The following is a 19,776-nucleotide window of genomic DNA, read 5'->3' as shown; positions in this document are numbered from 1 at the left end:
TTAAGTCCGTATGTAACAAGCCCAACACGAGAGGTGGCGATTTTAGATTTAGTTTTGGGGAATGAAGCTGGGCAGGTTGAAGGGGTATTAGTAGGAGAGCTCTTGGGTGCCAGTGACCATAATTCAGTCAGGTTCAAGTTAGTTATGGAGAAGGACAAGGATCGGCCTGGAATAAAAGTCCCAAATTGGGGAAAAGCTAATTTTGCTAAGTTAAGGAGTGATTTGGTCACAGTGGACTGGAAACAGCTACTTGTGAGTAAATCAGTGTCAGAACAGTGGGAGGCATTCAAGGAGGAGATCCGGAAGGCTCAGGCCAAACATGTGCCCTTAAAGACCAAGGGTGGGAATAGTAATTCTAGAGTCTCATGAATGTCTAGAGACTTACAGGGGAGGATAAAGAAATAAAGGGAAGCTATACAAATGACTAAATACTATAGAATCTTTGGAGGAATATAGAAAGTTAAGAGGCAAAATTAAAAAAGATTTATTAGAAATGTTGAGAGAGCATGAAAAATTCTTGGTTAGCAAAATTAAGGAAAACCCAAAGATGTTCTATAAATATATTAAGAGTAAGAGGGTAACTAAAGAAAGGGTAGGGCCTATTAGAGACCATGAGGGTAATCTTTGTGTGGAAGCGGAAGATGTTGGTAAGGTTGTTAATGAATACTTTGCATCTGTTTTTCATAAAGGAAAGGGCATGAATTTGAATTTGGGCATGGTGCCAGAGTGTGAATGTAGGTGGAAGAATCATGAAAGGGTTAATAAAATGGTTCTACGAATCAATAAGAAAATAAGAAAAGACAGAATTGGTTTCTTGTGAGAAAGTAGGGGATAAAGTAGCTTGTGTGACCATCACTGATAAACAAGGGTTTATGGCCATGACTTGATAAGGAACACATTTGCCTCGTGTGATTAAGCTGGGCTATTCCGCTCGTAAAAGTATAAAGTGCTCTAAAGATAAACAGGCTATCAATTCCTTAAGCCCTAGTAACACACTGTGATTGATGAAGCGGGCCATACCTCCTCTAATTTGTAAGAATAAAAAGGATGCGTCTGTAAGGATAGGCAGACCTTTTGTCTACCTGCCTCGGAATCTGTAGACTCTGTGCTGGCAGTTTGGTAACAGGTCCGAAGCTGCTTCAATAAAGACGTAAAGATTAAAGGTATCTGACTCGATTGTTGTCGAATGCAGCTGACCACCCGAACTAGGACTTAACAAGAGGATTGGAGGGCTGCTAATGTAGTATCCTTGTCAGGGCCCAGGAGAGGTGTGAGTTTGGAGCCAGAAGAGGTGAGGGCCCAGGGGCCAGCCCACACTGTGATATGTGTGCGCACTAGGTCCATGCAGCAGAGCTGGTCTCCAGTCGTCTTGGTTAAATCTTGCCACTGGAACAAGACCGAGTTCTGTCAAGCCCGTGTGGTGGCTGGTGTGCAACAGCCACCACACATTAAAAATCCACGCACAGGCATCTTCCACCCTTCAAGATGTAGTTTGGGATCCAAAATATTAGGTCCTTCATTGAAACACCTGTGAACTCATTCCTTTTCGGCATGGAAGCAAGTCATCCTCGTTTCGAGGGACTGCCTATGATAATGACCCTTCTTTAAGGCGGCAGAAAGGGACAGGCCGAGTAATTACAAGGCCTGTCAGTCTCACCTCAGTGGTGGGAAAATTATTGGGAAAAATTCTGAAAGACAGGATAAATCTATATTGGAAAGGCAAGGATTAATTAGGGACAGTCAGCATGGATTTGTTAAGGGAAAGTCGTCTTTGACTAACCTGATTGAATTTTTTGAGGAGGTAACCAAGAGGGTCGATGAGGGTAGTGCACACGATGTAGTATATATGGACTTTAGCAAAGCTTTTGATAAGGTCCCACATGGTAGACTAGTCACGAAGGTTAAAGCCCATGGGATCCAGGGCAAAGTGGCAAGTTGGATCCAAAATTGACTTAGAGGTAGGAAGCAAAGGGTAATGGTTGATGGATGTTTGTGACTGGAAGGATGTTTCCAGTGGGGTTCCGTAATGGCTCAGTAATGGGTCCCTTGCTTTTTGTGGTATCTATCAATGATTTAGATGTGAATATAGGGAGTATGATTAAGAAGTTTGCAGACGACACTAAAATTGGCTGTGTGGTTGATACTGAAGGGGAAAATCATGGGCTACAGGAGGATATCAATCTGCTGGTCAGGTGGGCAGAGCAGTGGCAAATGGAATTTAATTCAGAGAAGTGTCAGGTAATGCACTTAGAGTGGGCTAATAAGGAAAGGGTATACACATTAAACGGTAGGCCACTTAATAGTGTAGATGAACAAAGGGACCTTGGAGTGCTTGTCCACAGATCCCTGAAAGTAGGCCAGGTGGATAAGATGGTTAAGGCGGCATATAGAATGTTTGCGTTTATTGGGCGAGGCATAGAATATAAGAGCAGGGAGGTTATGCTTAAATTGTATAATACTTTGGTTAAGCCAGTGCAGTTCTGGTTGCCGTATTATAGGAAGGACATGATTGCACGAGAGAGGGTGCAGAGGAGATTTACTCGGATGCTGCCTGGAATGGAGAATCTTAGTTATGAGGGCAGATTGGATAGGCTGGGTTTGTTCTCATTGGAACAGAGGAGGTTGAGAGGAGATCTCACTGAAGTGTACAAAATATTGAGGGGCCTGGATATAGTGGATAGCAAGAGCCTATTTCTATTGGTGGAGGGGTCTATTATGAGGGGGCATAGTTTTAAGGTGGTTGGTCGAAGGTTGAGGGGATTTGCGGGGGGGGGGGGGGGGGGCTTCTTTACGCAGAGGGTTGTGGGGATCTGGAACTCATTGCCTGGAAGAATGGTGGATGCAGAAACCCTCACCACATTTAAGAGAGGGTTGGATGGGCACTTAAAGTGCCATAACCTGCAGGGTTACGGATCTAGAGCTGGTAATTGGGATTAGGCTGGATAACCTCTTGTTGGCCGGCGCAGATATGATGGTAAGTACTGCAGGTAATTGAATACGGCCAGGGTGATCGCCTGGACTAGTTTTGATCGCCTGGATGGGTCGGAGAGGAATCTTCCCAGATTTTGTTCCCCCAAATTGGCCTGGGTTTTTAAAATCTGGTTTTTGCCTCTCCCAGGAAATCACATGGCTCCGGTTGAGGTGGCGTGTAGAATGTTTCAGTGTTAGGGGTGTGTGAAGTAGACTGGGTGCTCTTTAGCTTTCTGCCATTGTTCATTGTTTATGAGTTTATATATAATCATCAGGGCTACTGACCGAGGGCCGTGCAGCTCTTTGTCGGCCGGCGCAGACACAATGGATCGAAATGGCCTCCTTCTGCGCTGTAAATTTCTATGTTTCTATTATCCTTGATGTCCTGGCCAATATTTATCCTTAAATCAACATAACAAAAACAGTTTAACTGGTCATGATCACATTGTTGTTTGTGGGGATTGCGGTGAGCAAATTAGCTGTCGCGTTTCCCACATTACAACAGTGTCTACATTCCAAAAGTACTTCATTGGGTTTAAAGCGCTTTGCGCGTCCAGTGGTCATGAAAAGCACTATATAAATGCAAGTCTTTCTTTCCAATTATATATTTTCACTATTCCCAAAAATCCATAACTATTTTCAACCCAGTATTATACATTTTTGCACAATTCCATACCTGCACAAAATGGGTTGTCAGGGTTGAAGTTAATTGAAAATTCATGCGACACCTAAAGGGGAAAAAAATGTTGCATAATATGATTTGAACACAAAGGTAAAAAATGTGCATCTTTCATGTAACTGATCTATATTTACCTTCCAGTTAGGGGGTATCTGTGCACCAAATCCCAACACTGGGAACATTTTGTCTCTGTAAAAGAAGCAAGTGGCATCATGTGAATCAGACATCTGGCAAGAGATCAAACATTAATTTTTCCTTGTTTATTTTGTACACTTTGATTTTTCACTTATATTAGGAAAAATACTAATTATTCATAGAACAGCTCTGGAACTACGTACAAAAGATGTCAGAAGTGGTAAAGTGAGTTGTGGTGCTACGGAATGATGCAACACTTATGTTATAACTTTACAATCCCAGTGATGTGTTTGTAGGTAATCTTGAGTGGAGCTAGAGTGGGAGAAGGGAAGGAGCAAGTGTCATTCCAGCAGACTCTTGTGCATTTCCCAATAGGAAGTTCCGAGGAACAATAGTTTTTTTTTAATATAAAAACACAATATAAAGAACATGCATTTTGTTTTTTCCTGTTTGTATTTTATATAACTAGCAGGTATCCCATGGTGTTATTCACAGCAAGTCAAAGGTTCTGCATTTTCTTTTAAAAAAAAAAGAGACAGAACACGATGTATTATTCTGTTGCTAAGATCCAGCTGTGTATAACCTTAATGCCAAAAGTCTAACTGCTGTGCATCCCCGAGAGCATTTGCCTCCAATTGACTTTAGCCAGATTGTGAGGTTAATGAGACATCAGAACAAACCAGGGTGAAGCGGACTGGATTTTTTTAAAAATGCATAAATTTATAGGTGTTATAAAGTGTGACAGATAAATATTTAAAGGAAGTGCATTTTTACTCTTTTGTTTAAAAATTACAAAACATAGTAAACAAACACTATTGTTCTTTTAAAACTTAAAGCCCAACACCATTGTTGGGTCATAAAAAGCAACGTAAAAAATGTTTGTTTCTGTAAAGACCCAAAAATGGTGTCGATTTACAATAGCCCTTACAAAGCCAGGAGGTACAAGTCTATCTTGAGACAGTCTCACTACATGCCAACATTTGATATGCTGACACATCGGCAACTTCATTCTCTAATTACAACTGTGTTTCTCAGTTGATGGCACACATATTCTATTTCACACGAACAGAGAAATTGTAGTATAGATTGCAAGAAACTAATAAAAGCTGCAGGCTTTGTGGATTTATCATTTTCAAATTGCAATAGTTTTTGCCTGCAATTTAAAAAAAGAGAATAATCTATCCTATATTACAACAGTGACTACACTTCAAAAAGTACTTCATTGGCTGTAAAGCGCTTTGGGATGTCTGGTGGTCGTAAAAGGTGCTATGTAAGTCTTTCTTTTTTTTCCCTTTACAATCAATCATGAAAAATGCTATGCATAGCTCAAAATTGGTATGTGATATTGGTGAGCAGCGTGGATGAGTGCCAAAATCAAAGATTGAGAAGTATAAATGGGTAGCACTGGGGGAAATAAGTTTTATCCCAGTAAAAAACTATTTCATTGGTAACTTTTGGAAATGTTGGACAAGAACTAATAACTATCATAGGTAATGTAAAACATATGTATTTATTGGTTTATTAATGGCTGGATGGATTCCTCAGGCATTTGTAGCATTCTATTTTATAACAGTAATCCAATTAACAAAATGATAAAGAAATAAATTACGTATCATAGTCTTGAACAACCATTCCAACAGACCAGATTGCCATCAGGTATTCATTAAATCCATTAGGATTTATATAATGTAGAGAGTCAGGTGAGCGTGGATCTCCATTGGAGCCTGTGAAATCAATACCAACCTGAGGATGAAGAAACAAGAAACATTTGGTCCAAATGAAATGACCATGTGCACTCCATCTCCTGCAACTGCACAGGAGGGAGAGCAAAAACATCAATCATTATATTTCATAAACTATACTTTGTTTAATAAAATCTTGGACATCACTAAAGTGCTTGGGGGGAATTTTTTTTTTAAAAACTGTTGGACCCGCTGGGAGTGGGGGGTCCAGTAGTGCACGGGAAAGCTGGAAATCTGCGTTTTCTCTGCATGCTGTGGAGTTTTAAATACAAATGAAAAAAAAAGGCTGGTTTCTCTTCTCCAGATTCCACACTACAAATCTTCTACCACTAGACATCGCCAATCAACTTTGCAAATATACAGGTTCTGATGAAACGTCACTGATCTGAAAACGCGGGTGACGTCATTGACAGGTTCCGCACCCAGAAGTCAGCTTGGCATCCATTTGGGCGGGGAACGCTGGAGAAGAGGACGCATCCCCAGGTAGGTTGGAGCCCCAACCCCAGGGTGGGGGCGGGGGAAGCACTCCTGCTCATCACGGCCCACAAGGAGTGCTCCCCGAGCCTGTCCTGCCCTGCTGCAGTTGCGGGGATTCCCAAAGCCCGGCAACCCTGGCCGGCCACAGTTAAACCTGCAAAGCAGATTAAATCCGAGGCTTCCAAACTCAACATATTTAAAGTGCCAACCCGCCTCCTGGGAGCAGGTTGGCTGCCTGCCCACCTGTCCCGCCTCAGTTAAAACCAGAAGTGGGCAGGTTGGAGTCGGGATTCAGGTTTTTTTTTTAAATAACTTTAACTCCCCCACCTTACTCAAACCCATTTGGTTTTTTGGGGTTAAAATTGCACCCCTCCCCCCGATCTCTAAATACAAATTGAAAAACAAAAGGCTGGTTTATCTTCTCCAGATTCCACACTACAAATCTTTTACCACTAGACATTGCCAGTGTACTTTGCAAATATACAGGTTCTGATGAAAGGCCACTAATCTGAAACATTAACTCTTGTTTCTTTCTCCAAGGATTCTGCCTGTCCTGCTGAGTATTTCCAGTATGTTCTGTTTTATTTCATGTTTGTTAAGTCTTATTTAAAAAAAAAGGACCATGACCATATTTTTCCAATTAAACAGAAAAATGCTGCAGAAGTCACATTTTGATCCAATATGGCAATTAATTATCAAAACTGACCAAGTCCCACTGATACTACAGTAGTCCATTTAAATTTGTAAACAAACAATTTACTTACAGTAAAGTTCATCTGACAGCCACCCATGATGTAGTCCAGGAAAGAATATTCTTTCACAATCTGTTAATTAAATATTTAATTGAATTAACTATGTGATAATAATTGACTGTACATTATCACATTTTTATTCAACGATCATCTTATTTGATTATTAAAATGGAAGTAATCAAGCTCCCATGGAGAATATGGTCACTCTCATCTGTCTTTGATGTCTTTATGTTGCTATGTATCTGTCTATCCTTCTGTCTGTTTACTTCTCTCCCTATCCTCATTTTTCCTTTTTGGTCAGAGGTAGTATGTGGTATGGGACAGGGAAAGGCCCAATGGCTGTAAGCTGCACTTAAGGTGGAGTTGAAAGGAAAATATGACTCAGTGGCTCTCTTTGCGCTCCCCTCATTCAATCTTGTTAGTCCCATCCAACCCCATTTTCTCACTCCTAACATATCCCCTTCACTCCTATCACGATCCCTGCTGCTTGGCTTCCAAAAAGGACCCACTCAATCCCTCTTCTCCCCTCACCATGGTTCTGCAGTCACCCAACCCTCTATCCACTCCCCCCACAAGTCGATTGTGAGGCCAAAGACACCCTCACCTTCAGCCTGTTTTGCTTCACCCTTCTCTTGCTATCTAACAACAAACGACAAAGCATTCAAAATTCAACTTCATGGATTAAAAAAAAAAATCAAATTAAAATGAGGAAACAGCAATGGGGTTAAATTCCCGAGAGTTGCAGCAAATTCCTGCTGTAATTCGAGCAGAGCAGTTTGTGAAAAAGGTTGGGACCCGAATACTCCAAATTTTGACCTTTGTTGGGAAATACTGGTAGACTTGGTTTGTGGAAAAATCATAGAACCCTATAGCAGAGAAGTCCATTCATCCCGTCCTGCCTGTGCCAGCTCTTTAGAAGAGCTGTCCCCAATTTAGACACACACCCCAACTTTTTCCATTTAACCCAACAAGTTAGTTCTCTTAAAGTACATGTCCAATTGCCTTTTAAAAGTTCCTATGGAATCTGATTCCACCACCCTCTCAGGTAGGGCATTCCAGATATGAACTACCCTGTGGGGTACTGAAGTTGCATGATCAGCCATGATCATATTGAATGGTGGCGCAGGCTCAAAGGGTCGAATGGCTTGCTCCTGCACCTATTTTCTATGTTTACCCTCTATATGAAACAATCTCTTTTGAGTTCTTTTTCCAATTATTCAAAATCTATGACCTCTAATTACTGACCCACTTGCCAGAGGAAATAGTTTCTTCCTATTTGCTCTATAATTTGCTCTCAATTTTAATTACCTCCATTAGATCTCCCATTAACCTTCTCTACTCTAAAGTAGAGCAATCCCAGCTTCTTCAATCTCTCCACAAACTGAATTTCTTCATCCCTGGTATCATCCTGTACCAAGTGTGGTGCCCAAAATTGTACACAATCTCCAACTGAGACCTAACCAGTGATTTGTAGAGCTTTAGCAGGACTTTCTGGTTTTTGTATTCAATGCCCCCATTTACTAAGCCTGTATCCCATATGCTTTCTTAACTGGATCATTAACTTGGCCTGCCACCTTCAAAGATTTGTGAATATGCACCCAGGTCCCTCGACTCTTGCACCTCGTTAAAAATAGTACTATTTACATTATACTGCCTCTCCATGTCGTTTCTCCCAATGTGCATCACTTCACACTTATTCACATTAAATTGCATCTGCCATATGTCTGCCTATTTCACCAAACTGTTTGTTCGCCTGAGGTCTACTACTATCCTGCTCACTATTTACTACGTTGCCAAGTTATGTATCATCTGCCAACTTCAAAACTGTACTCCCTGTACCTAAATTGTGGTCATTTATATATAACAAGAAAGGCAATGGGCCTAATATCGACCCCTGGGGGACCCAACTGTATACTTCTCTCCCGTCTGAGGGCTCAAGTTTTAGCCCGAGTTGCTCCTATTTTTTTTGGAGCAACTAGTTTAAAGTGGAGCATCTTCGAAATTGCAATTCTTGGCATTTAGTTAGCTCCAGTTCTAGTGAGTTAGAATAGTTCCATTTTAGAACAGATTTTTTTTTCCCCCAAAAGGGAACATGTCCAGCCACTTATGCCTGGTTGCCTGGTTTGCAAGTTTAGGCAGCGAAAACTTACTCCAAACTAACTTAGAACGGAGTAAGTGTAGATTTTTGTACGCTCAGAAAAACCTTGCCTACACTTAGAAATCAGGCATAGGGAACGAGAGATGGGGGGGGAGGGGGGGGAGGGGGGGGGAGGGCGGGGGAGGAGGGAAGTTTACAAATATTAAACACTTCACTTTTACAAATAAAGAGCCATCATCAATAATAAATGACAAAATTTTTTTTGATTTATTGATTTATCATTAAAAAAAAAATTAAGTTTCGACTCACCAACTGCAGCACCGGGAGCCCTCCAACAGCATGCTGGGACGGCCCCAGCACCCGCCCCCCCCCCCCCAGTGTCTCTCCATCAGTGGCTCTCTGTTTCTGACAGCGAGGTGGGGGGTGGGAGGAGAGGAGAGGAGAGGAGAGGAGAGGAGAGGAGAGGAGAGGAGAGGAGAGGAGAGGAGAGGAGAGGAGGAGAGGAGAGGAGAGGAGGGGAGGAGGAGGGTAGGAGCCGGAGCCGGAGCAGGACTTGAACTGGGGGGGGGGGGGGGGGGGGGAAAAGAGAGCCACAGTGGGACCTGAACGGGAAGGATTGAGGTAGGGAGGGAGTCGGGGGGGAAAGAGCGGGAGCTGAAACTTAAGAGGAGGGAGGCCAGAGTCCAATCTTCACCACCCTGGGAGCCCATTCGGCCAGGGCTAGGGGCGGTTAGGTGAGTGGGCAAATGCATGGCATGTTGGCCTTCATAGCGAGAGGATTTGAATGTAGGAGCAGGGAGGTCTTACTGTAGTTGTACATGGCCTTGATGAGGCCACACCTGGAATATTGTGCACAGTTTTGGTCTCCTAATCTGAGGAAGGACATTCTTGCTATTGAGGGAGTGCAGCGAAGGTTCACCAGACTGATTCCCGGGATGGAAGGACTGACATATGAAGAAAGACTGGATCGACTAGGCTTATATTCACTGTTATTTAGAAGAATGAATGAGAGGGGATCTCATAGAAACATAAAATTCTAACGGGATTGGACAGGTTAGATGCAGGAAGAATGTTCTCGATGTTGGGGAAGCCCAGAACCAGAGGTCACAGTCTAAGGGTAAGGGGTAAGCCATTTAGGACAGAGAGGAGGAGAAACTTCTTCACTCAGAATTGTAAACCTGTGGAATTCTCTACCACAGAAAGTTGTTGAGGCCAGTTCGTTAGATATATTCAAAAGGGAGTTAGATGTGGCCCTTACGACTAATGGGATCAAGGGGTATGGAGAGAAAGCAGGAATGGGGTACTGAAGTTGCATGATCAGCCATGATCATATTGAATGGCGGTGCAGGCTCGAAGGGCTGAATGGCCTACTCCTGCACTTATTTTCTATGTTTCTATATCAATGCAAATTCATTTTCTTTACTTAATCTTTTAACAATGGATAAAGGAAGGAAGGGAATTGTATGCCCACGAATTTAACTGCATGGGTAGCTTAGCTAATCCAGTAACCCAAAAATCACAAGGGATATATGCCTATATTATGCTCAATTTAAAAACATGCATATTATTAAAACAAAAAAAATTCTAACAAAACATACCTGACATGATTTGACAATCACAGTCCCTGAATTTTTGTAACTCTTTTTTTTCTGTTTTTTCTTTGGATTAATACATTCAAATTCCGTCTGTGAGAGAAGCACTCATATCAGAATCTGAGTACAGTGTCTCCTAAAGATATTAATGCAAGTGATACTAGATGTACTAGCTGAACAAAACAGTTGAGAACAATCTTTAGAAATCAAAATATTTAACTATACATTTAATATAAAGTAATATTCATGGCCACTGGATTAACACTGGTTTTATCCCTAAGAAAGTGTACAAATTTATCAGTGGCGTGACAAATCTGCACAGGCAAAAATGCCCCTTGAGTAGGTTAATGAGGGACCCAATGCCAGTTGAAGAACTCTTTTACAAAATTAGTTAGCAATGAGCAGGGCAGGTGTCGGACCTGCCTCGCTCAGGATTCATCCTGCCATGACCGCTAACTAAAGGTAAACTAAATTTTAAAAAACGTCCTTGTGTGGCCAGGAGGAGCAGAAGTGCTTCTCTGACTCCACAGGTGGTGTGCAATTGCCTCTCACCACCGGAATTCATTCCAACCTCTACTTGGGACTTGCCCGGGTGCCACGATCTGCATTAACATGTTTTTCCAGTTGGGCGAGCTACCCGTGAAGGCACATCCAGACCAGACAGCTCACCCAGTGTGCAGATAAGGCCAGAGGAACGATTTTGATTGATCCTCGGGCCTAGACTAATTTCTACAAGTGGATCTCATTGCACAACACATCAGCAACGCTACTTCTAGGGAGGGCCATGAATGGTTTTAGTCAGTATTTGCTCCTTTGAAGACAGCACGATACATAATAATCTAATACATACAATTGCTAATCTTCTTTGTGGCTTCACAAAACAATATAGTCACATAACTATCACTGCATAATGACACAACCACATCCATTGTTTTCTTTGAGGTAGGAAGGTCAGTTTATGAAAAAGCACTCTAAGTAATATGTGCTTTGTATTACCCAGTGAAGTCTACAGTAAATGACGATATGGATCTTGATGCAGTGCTCAGTGGGGCCTGCGACCAAGGTTGCCAGCTGTAAATACTTTGCAATTTGAGAGTTGCCAGTTGAAGTCCCAGCCAGAACTGGGATAAGCGTCTGGTCATGGCAACACCTGACAGAAAAAATGCCATCATCATATCAGAAGGATAAACTGCAGATTGAAGCATCATACACATATTGAACGATGAACAACTGGAACTAAAAAAAAAAAATCTTACTGCATTCTGTGATGCATCTTGAAGTTTGGCAACATTGGTCTCAAATGCACCTATTAGGTCATGTGACCCATCCTTATCATAGTCATAGCATTCCACCTGACAAAAGAAGTCGAGTGGTTTGTTAGTTCAAGCATAATGGATCGAACATTCCTTCCCCCTCCCAACCCCGAGGAATCATACCATTTTGGTGTAAAATGCAACCTTTAATTATTTTTGGGTCAAAAATACAAGTCACACAACCTTGCATCTCACCAGACTATGCTATATAAAGCACAGTAAATTTATGCATCTGTCAAAGAGAAATTAAATGCATCATTTACAATTTACGTAATTGAAAAAAAGAGACAACCTTTCAGTGCTCTGAAACAGTTTTGCACCAACACAAAAATTAGAGTCTACTCAATGAATCTATCCTCTAAACTATGATGGGTGGCAACCTTCCAACTGTTCTGAAAAACCAAGAGTTATACTATAATTTATCCCCATATATGTTACTATCATACGGTGATAGTAAATGCATATTTCTTTGCAGAAAGGAAAACTTCCAATTTCACATTTGTATCAATGTTTATTGCAAACTTCTGCAAGTTGAATTTTCAGAGAGGAGGGAGGAAGGAGCTCTTTATACTACAGCAATTATTACACTGAAAGATAATGGGATTGGCTTATTGGCCACAAAAGCAAAAAGGCAATTAAAAAAAATTAAATCTACTTAATATTGTTTTACTTATAATTGTCCTAAACCATAAAAATCGATACTTACTCAGAGGGTCTATCTAGCTTTACATTTATTTTCAACAAAATATGCCACAACTGCAGTTATTTATTCAGTTGAATCAATCCTATACTTTGAAAATTGATGGCAAAACTTTCCCATTAAATTATCTTAACTTCCTATTAAAATAGCACTTTAAAATCACATCTCTACAACAAATATAGCTCAAACTTTATCATATAATTTAAAGTCAAAGGAAAGGAAATTGCAATATGTACTGCAACATATAAATAATTTCTACCTGCCACAATGAAGCACAGTTGAGTTCACAGAATTAATGTTTACTAAGGTAAACTAAAACAAAAATCACCAGGTCAGATTTTGCCAGAGCATCTCGTGGCATTAGACAGACATGTTCGTGCATATTTAGGTTTTTACATTTGTTTAGAATGGCGCAGGTAACAGGGCATCTAGGACCACGGTGAACAATGGGACAAACAATGTATCTACTTAATGAGATTTAAGGATTGAGAAGTAAACAGAGGAACTGAGAAGGGGGAATTAGAGTGGGTGAATTCAATGTCAAATTAGATACAAAAAGAGAGAAATAAAAATAGAGTGGAAAGAAACGTTAGCAGAATAGAAAGATTAGATTGAGAGAGAGAAAACGGGAAAGAAAGAAAAAAATTACAATTACCATATTGTTAAAACGGTATTTACGCTGTTAGTTACTAGACTGAACTTTCTGTGGCAAGTTTAATGGGCAATTAATGCGCAAATGCATCAATTTCATGAAAATCATGGGGACGTTAAGCGCGAGATGTCGTTTTCATAAAGTCAACAGCAAAGCAGTGTAAATCGACCAGCGACTTGTGGGGATTTGTAATTCATGGGGCATTTCTTCTTCACTACAAGTTGCTGGTGATTTGCACATTAATAACCGTGTGCATCATTCAGATGCAGTTATATTTTCAGCAAAATCTGGCCAATTGTCCAATACGTGGTTAAATGTATATTTTATAAATTTCAATATGACACTCTTTGCTCAAATGGCAGCACGTACACTTTTTCATTAAAATTCTAATACTGGCAATAACACTGTCCCACCCACGCATTCACAGAATATGAGTCACAAATGTGGTGCCTGGAATTGCATGCACACAGTTAAGCAATAGCACACCAACCAATGGCTAGTTCGAAAACTAGACGCTGTTGCCTTTCCCTCAGAAAGATCAAATTTCATGCCAAGCTGAAAACTATAAAAACCTGCTCAGTAACGAAACAATCAAATCAGTAAGCATTTCCCCATCTTTTTTAAATAATGAGAACTGATCTTGAACATGTGTCCAATGTAATTGTCTTTATTTAGGAAAACATGAATACCTTGACTGGCCTCTGTAAGTCACCATTAGAGAGAGTATGCAAAGGAATTTTAAATGCTTTCCAACTGGGATTCAAGTTGTTTTTGATGACCTGAAAAGGAAACCAGAGAGGGTGATGAAAGAACAAAGCAAAAAAATAAATTGGGTGTACAACCTATTCCAATCATGCTCCTCTTCCCAGTGGAGCTGGAGTGTAGAATTAAGCTAATTTTTATACCGATGGTTTATCCTATTATATGGAACCACAGACATCTCTGTGATTTTCCTTCAATATGAAGAATGCATCATTTGGGCCTGTAGCTCTGAGTTCTTCCCTTCGGCATACTGCATGTCAGTGGTTTAGTTTCAATTTTGAGAGAAATATTATACAGTGTTTCTGAATATCCACTCCCCTGTTATGTTAGTAGCCACATAATAGAAAAAATAAAATCTGTTCTTTTCAAAATTTTGATTTGGATAGATAACCCCAGACTTCTTTTCTCTAGTACTATTGCCTCCTTAAACCCCCTCCACCTCTAACATTGCGCATTCATGGATTCCTTTGTCACCAGAACAGAGACCATTGGCATTGCTGCCTCTGCGTTTCCTCCCTAGAACCCCATCTCTCTCACCCCAGTTTCTCCCCATCTCCTCCCAAGCTCTTCTCGTCCATGCGATCCATCTCTGGCTCCCTGGACCTCATTCCCACTAAAGCCTAAAACAGCCAATTTCTGCTCAACTACCATTGTAGCCGATTGAGAGTGCAAATGGTTCCCTCTCCTTGGGCACTGTTTCTCCCTATCTTTCAAAACTGCTGTCATCACCCACTTCTCAAAAAACTAATCTTGACCCATTTTTATCCTTGGAAACTACTGCCCAATCTTTAACATCCTTTTCCTTTCCAGAGCCCCTGAATTTGTTGCCACCTCCCACATGTGCCCAACGCTCCCACAACTCCATTTGAAATCCTCAAATCAGATTTTAGATCCTCCCATAGCACCAAAACATTCTCTGTGACCATGACTGCAGTGTATTAACCCTCCTCATTCTCTCTGCAGCCTTCCACCATAGTTGATCAAACAATCCTTATTGAACACCTCTCCTTTACGGTCAAGCTCCGTGAGACTGTCCTCACTTGGTTCCACTCTTAACTCTCCACTTGTAAGCAGAGTATTTCTAATAATGACTTGGCCTTCCTAGCTCTGCACCATCATCTCTGAAGTTCCCCCAACGATTCATCCTTTCCCCCTCCCCCCTCCTCCTTCACCTTTACATGCTGTTCCCGGACGGTATCATCTGAAGCCAGGAGTCAGCATCCACATTTCTGCCAATGACGCCAGCTCCAACTTTCCACGACCGCCATCTCTTCCACCACCTCTCTTAACCCTTCCTTTGCTCTATGATATAACATTTAGTCTTGGATAAGCCACAACTTCCTTCAGCTAAAGAGTGGGAAGTCCAAAGCCATCGTCTTCTGTCCCTGCCACAAATTCCACACCCTTGCCACCAACTCGATTTCCCTCCCCAGGTCACTGTCTCAGGCTGACCACACATCCTTCAACATCTGAACTTCAGCAATCTCAGATTGTGCTGTCTGTATCGTATTCCACACCAAATCACATGCATATCAAACCCGTCCACACTGGCCTACATTGGCTCGCAATCCCCCCCAATTTAAAATTCTATTCCTTGCATTTAAATCCCTTCATGGCCTCTCCCTCCATACCTCTAACCACACCTCAAATCTCCTCCAGCCCTACAATGCACACTGTTTTTGACTGGCCTCTGTCAACTTTCCCTCTGGTATCCCACAATTGGCAGTCATGCCTTCAACTGCAGAGATCCCACTCTCTGGAATTCCCTCCCCAAGCTATTCTGCCTCTCCACCTCATTCTCCTCCTTCAAGACTCTCCTTAAAACCCACCTCTTTTGACCAAGAGTTTAATTTTCTCTTTTGGCTCAGAGTCTGTTTTCCTTTTGCCTCTTTGAAGCACCCTTTTTCTCGATTAAAAGGCACTACATAAATGCAAATTGTTGTTGATGTAAACCTTATAATATAAATAATAAAAGCACCACTGTGTTTGAAAGGCCTAAGTAAGCAGTTAAGATTACACAAGAAGGACCAAAGTAAAATGATCAGTATATTAATATTTGATGAGAGCAAATTGCTAGCATTTCTCTCAGGACAGATATCTCACCTCTGTTCTGTGTGCCATTTGCCACTTTCCATCCTCAGTCTGTTTGTGGAACTCCAAATAAGGATCTGATTTCCCAAAGAGATCCTGACCACCACCATTAGGAGTAATAAAACGTGGAACACAGTTATTGCTTAGATAGAAATGTAATGCATTGTAATCCAGCAACTTTATTTATTATTGATGCATTACACTGAAAATAATGAAGCTTCAAAGTGTAGGATCATGGAATGGTAGGAAGTGAAGCAGTACGGTAACAGTTATGTTACTAGATTAATAATCTAGGAGGTCTGGACTAATAATTCAGAGACTGTAAGTTCAAATCCCACCAGTTTGAGAATTTGAATTCTTTTTAATATCTGGAAATAAAACGATGGTATCGATAAAAGTGACCATGAAGCAGTCAGATCATCATAAAAACCCAACTGGATGTCCTTAAGGGAAGGAAGCCTGCCATCCTTACTGGATCGGGCTTATGTGTGACTCCAGTCCTACATCAATGTGGTTGAACTTCCTCTGAAGCGACCTAGAAAGCCACTCAATTGTATCAAACTGCTACAACTTTACTACATGGAATGCAGTGGTTCAAGAAGGCCCAACATTACCTTCTCAGGGCAACTTGGGATGGGCAATAAATCCCAGCTAGGCCAGTGATGCCCAAATCCCCAAAATAATTTTTTTTAATAAAAATGAGCAAATCTCAGCAAGGCCACCATAAAAAAAATGTTCAACAAAATGCAAATAGATGGTGGAGGATGAGCCATTGCCAGGTTGCTCTCAATCTAGCAGTTTAGGCAGCATCACATAGATGGATGACTCCCCTCTCTCTTACAATTGGCTGCATTGTACAAAGAGTGGGGTGGGGGAGGGAATTAGTTATTAAAAAAAACTAGAATTTTTAGAAAAGTTTAATACCTTATTATCCAGATTCCGTGCTTGAACTTGAAAGTTTACCGTTCGGTTATCTGTTACTTCTTCTGCCAAAATCTAACAGCCAAGAAAAAAAAATTGTTTTTTTTCTTAAAAGTAAGGTGGTCCAGGAAAAATTGTAGATCTTTCCATGCTCAACTGGTTTTGGAAAGATCTACAATGCTTGAAGGATTTATACTTTGTGTACATTAATCTTAATTTCAATAGCCTTACCTCATAGAATTCAAATACCCTTAACAAATAATTTTGAGCATTGTGTCTATTTTCTTCCTTGTTATTAGATCTACTGACATACATCAAATGAAGTCCTACCATTTTACTTGCTGTTAATTCAAGTAAAAACAAGAAGCCACAATGCCATTATTTGAATAACCTTTATAGACGGCTCATCTTAAAAACTACAAAAATAATGTGACTTAACTTATGACATGCAGCATGGTGGGCAAGAACAATTTTTGTCCCCATAACTTAGAACATAATGCTGGAATAAATCAACCTCAGGCACTTTACTGCTTACTCTGTTTCTAATTTTCACAACAGCACTAAGGATTTTACACCCCAATAATGCTGTTGCCGTAATCAATAGTACTGTATGCCAAACAGACTTAACTTATATGCTCACAATGCCATCAATTAAAAGGCAATGTATCTGAGCCTTTTAGGCACACCTACTTAAAATATTGTTTGAACCACAAAATATGTCTAAATCTTTCAAGTAGCTACATATCAAATATTACCTGCAACATTGATACCACAAAACCTTATCCAATTTTATAACATTTCAATGCATCAATCCACATCCCACTCCGATTGTACAGAATTCCTAAAGCAGTTTAGGTCTTTACCGAGATTATTCCTTTTCCTGCCAGCTTCCCATTTTTCAGCAGGAGAGGTCTCATCAGTTTCTTGCTGGAGACAATCTGTTAAAACAATTGAACCACGATCAGTTTGATGATGTGCTGCGATTGCTCCTGATTCAACGATTTATGGTTAGGAAGATTTCACAAAAGAAACTTAAAGTTTAAAATTATGTTAAACCAGCTAACCCACTGTGGTATGAAAGGAAAGACAGGCAGCACAACACTTGTGCTCCACATTAGTTTACATCAATGATCCCCCCTTCATAATCAAGATTGGCCAAGGAAAGATTAAGAACTTCTCTTGAGGAAGGGGTCAAATAAAAACAAGCGAGTCATCAGACAAGACATGACCCTGAAATTGCGGCCGGAGACATACCTCCGGAATACCCCTCCGACTCGCGAAACATTTACGTACTTACCTGTTGTCGTCTAAACTGCGGAGAGTTCCCTTCTCGGGCCGCCATGTGTATGATAGCGGAAAGACCCATGGATCTCAGGGACGAAGGTGGTTCGGAAGCATCTCAGAGATCACGTGGGCCCAGTCCTCCAAATGAGGAAGGAGGATTCCGTTGCAGTCATTTAGGAATGGAATCCCCTAATGGCATGCAATGGAATCCACAAATAATTAAACAATTCTAATAAATATAAGCGAGTTCTGAATTTCAATTTTAGTCATAACACCAAATAAAATGAAAATTTAATTTTTGAAAAATAATTTTAAACATCAATATTTGCATCAATTAATTTTAAGGGTTTGTGCAGCATTTTTATTTTTAAATGTTTAAGATTTAGCATAACCCTTACGCTGATGAATGCAGGCCCTATGTCTGCTTTTACCAGCTGTAAGAGTTTCATGGGAAATTGCCGGGCAAGTAGCCCAACTCTGTGCCAGCAAAACAGATTTTACTTTCGGTTCGTATGATCTGTCAAGGCATACCTCGATAGATCGCAAGTTCCGGGTTTTCGAACATGTGCAAGCGCATGCAGAAACCCAGAAGTTGCAGGGTCTTTCAGAAGGGTTACGACAGCGTAAGATGAGCTGTCAAAGACACCGTGATTTCATGGCCATGGTGAACCACTCGCATACAATATTTCAAATACCGTTTTGTCCCAGTCGAGAATGCTGGCATGCCAATTCAGCACACAGACACAGTTTCTGCCAAAATGCAATAATGTCACATAAACTAGATCTAAAAGGATTAAACAGAGGTGAATATTGGAAAAATAAACTGACACACCAGAAATGTAAAAATAAATTGGAAGGATTTTAAGAAACAAATTTGCCTTACACTGAAAAGGTTACAATGTGTACAAAATTCATTTTACGGTCACTAAATAGATGATACTTGACTTTTTTTTTATATAAAAAGACTTCATGTAAAAAGAAATATATTTCAAAAGGGTGCTCCAAAATATCAAAATACAACAAATTTAATTTTCTGGAGCTAAAAATGACCCAGACATCAGATAATCCAGGACAGACTTGCATGATTCATCTACTCACTGCCATACTAAGCGGCACTTGAAACTTAAAAATGGCCAGCCGAGGAGTCTTGAACTCACTCTCGAGTGAATTATTAACACAGTCAAGTTAATAATTTGATACCAACCCAATGTTACAAAAAGACGTATGGGCAAGTGTAGACTCATGTAGCAGCTCAGATTTTATATGGTTGACTTACTTGGGAGAATAATCATCATCAACATCGGCAGTCCCTCGAAATCGAGGAAGACTTGCTTCCACTCTAAAAGTGAGTTCTTCGGTGACTGAACAATCCAATATTGGAATTACAGTCTGCCACAGGTGGGACAGACAGTCGTTGAAGGAAAGGGTGGGTGGGGAGTCTGGTTTGCCGCACGCTCCTTCCGTTGCCCACGCTTGCTTTCTGCACGCTCTTGGCGACGAGACTCGAGGTGCTCAGCGCCCTCCCGCATGCTCTTCCTCCACTTAGGGCGGTCTTTGGTCAGGGACTCCCAGGTGTCGGTGGGGATGTTGCATTTTATCAAGGAGGCT

General features: G+C 40.9%; 1 protein-coding gene across 3 annotated transcripts in view; it reads right to left on the bottom strand.

Annotated features, from left to right (window-relative positions):
• Positions 1-19,776, bottom strand: part of LOC139276139 (copine-3-like) — a 79,183-nt gene that overhangs the window by 18,784 nt on the left and 40,623 nt on the right. For all 3 annotated transcript variants that reach the window (XM_070893667.1, XM_070893685.1, XM_070893677.1), the window contains exons 4-13: positions 17,748-17,822; positions 16,888-16,959; positions 15,976-16,059; positions 13,800-13,889; positions 11,702-11,797; positions 10,452-10,538; positions 6,768-6,827; positions 5,394-5,527; positions 3,784-3,838; positions 3,647-3,698 (exon numbers count right to left, since the gene is read on the bottom strand). In XM_070893667.1, coding sequence (XP_070749768.1) covers positions 3,647-3,698; positions 3,784-3,838; positions 5,394-5,527; positions 6,768-6,827; positions 10,452-10,538; positions 11,702-11,797; positions 13,800-13,889; positions 15,976-16,059; positions 16,888-16,959; positions 17,748-17,822 — 805 coding nt within the window. The remainder of the gene's footprint in view (positions 1-3,646; positions 3,699-3,783; positions 3,839-5,393; positions 5,528-6,767; positions 6,828-10,451; positions 10,539-11,701; positions 11,798-13,799; positions 13,890-15,975; positions 16,060-16,887; positions 16,960-17,747; positions 17,823-19,776) is intronic.

Source organism: Pristiophorus japonicus, chromosome 1 (genome assembly GCF_044704955.1).
Source record: "Pristiophorus japonicus isolate sPriJap1 chromosome 1, sPriJap1.hap1, whole genome shotgun sequence".
Lineage (NCBI taxonomy): Eukaryota > Metazoa > Chordata > Chondrichthyes > Pristiophoridae > Pristiophorus > Pristiophorus japonicus.
This window is presented reverse-complemented; position numbering and strand designations above follow the sequence as displayed.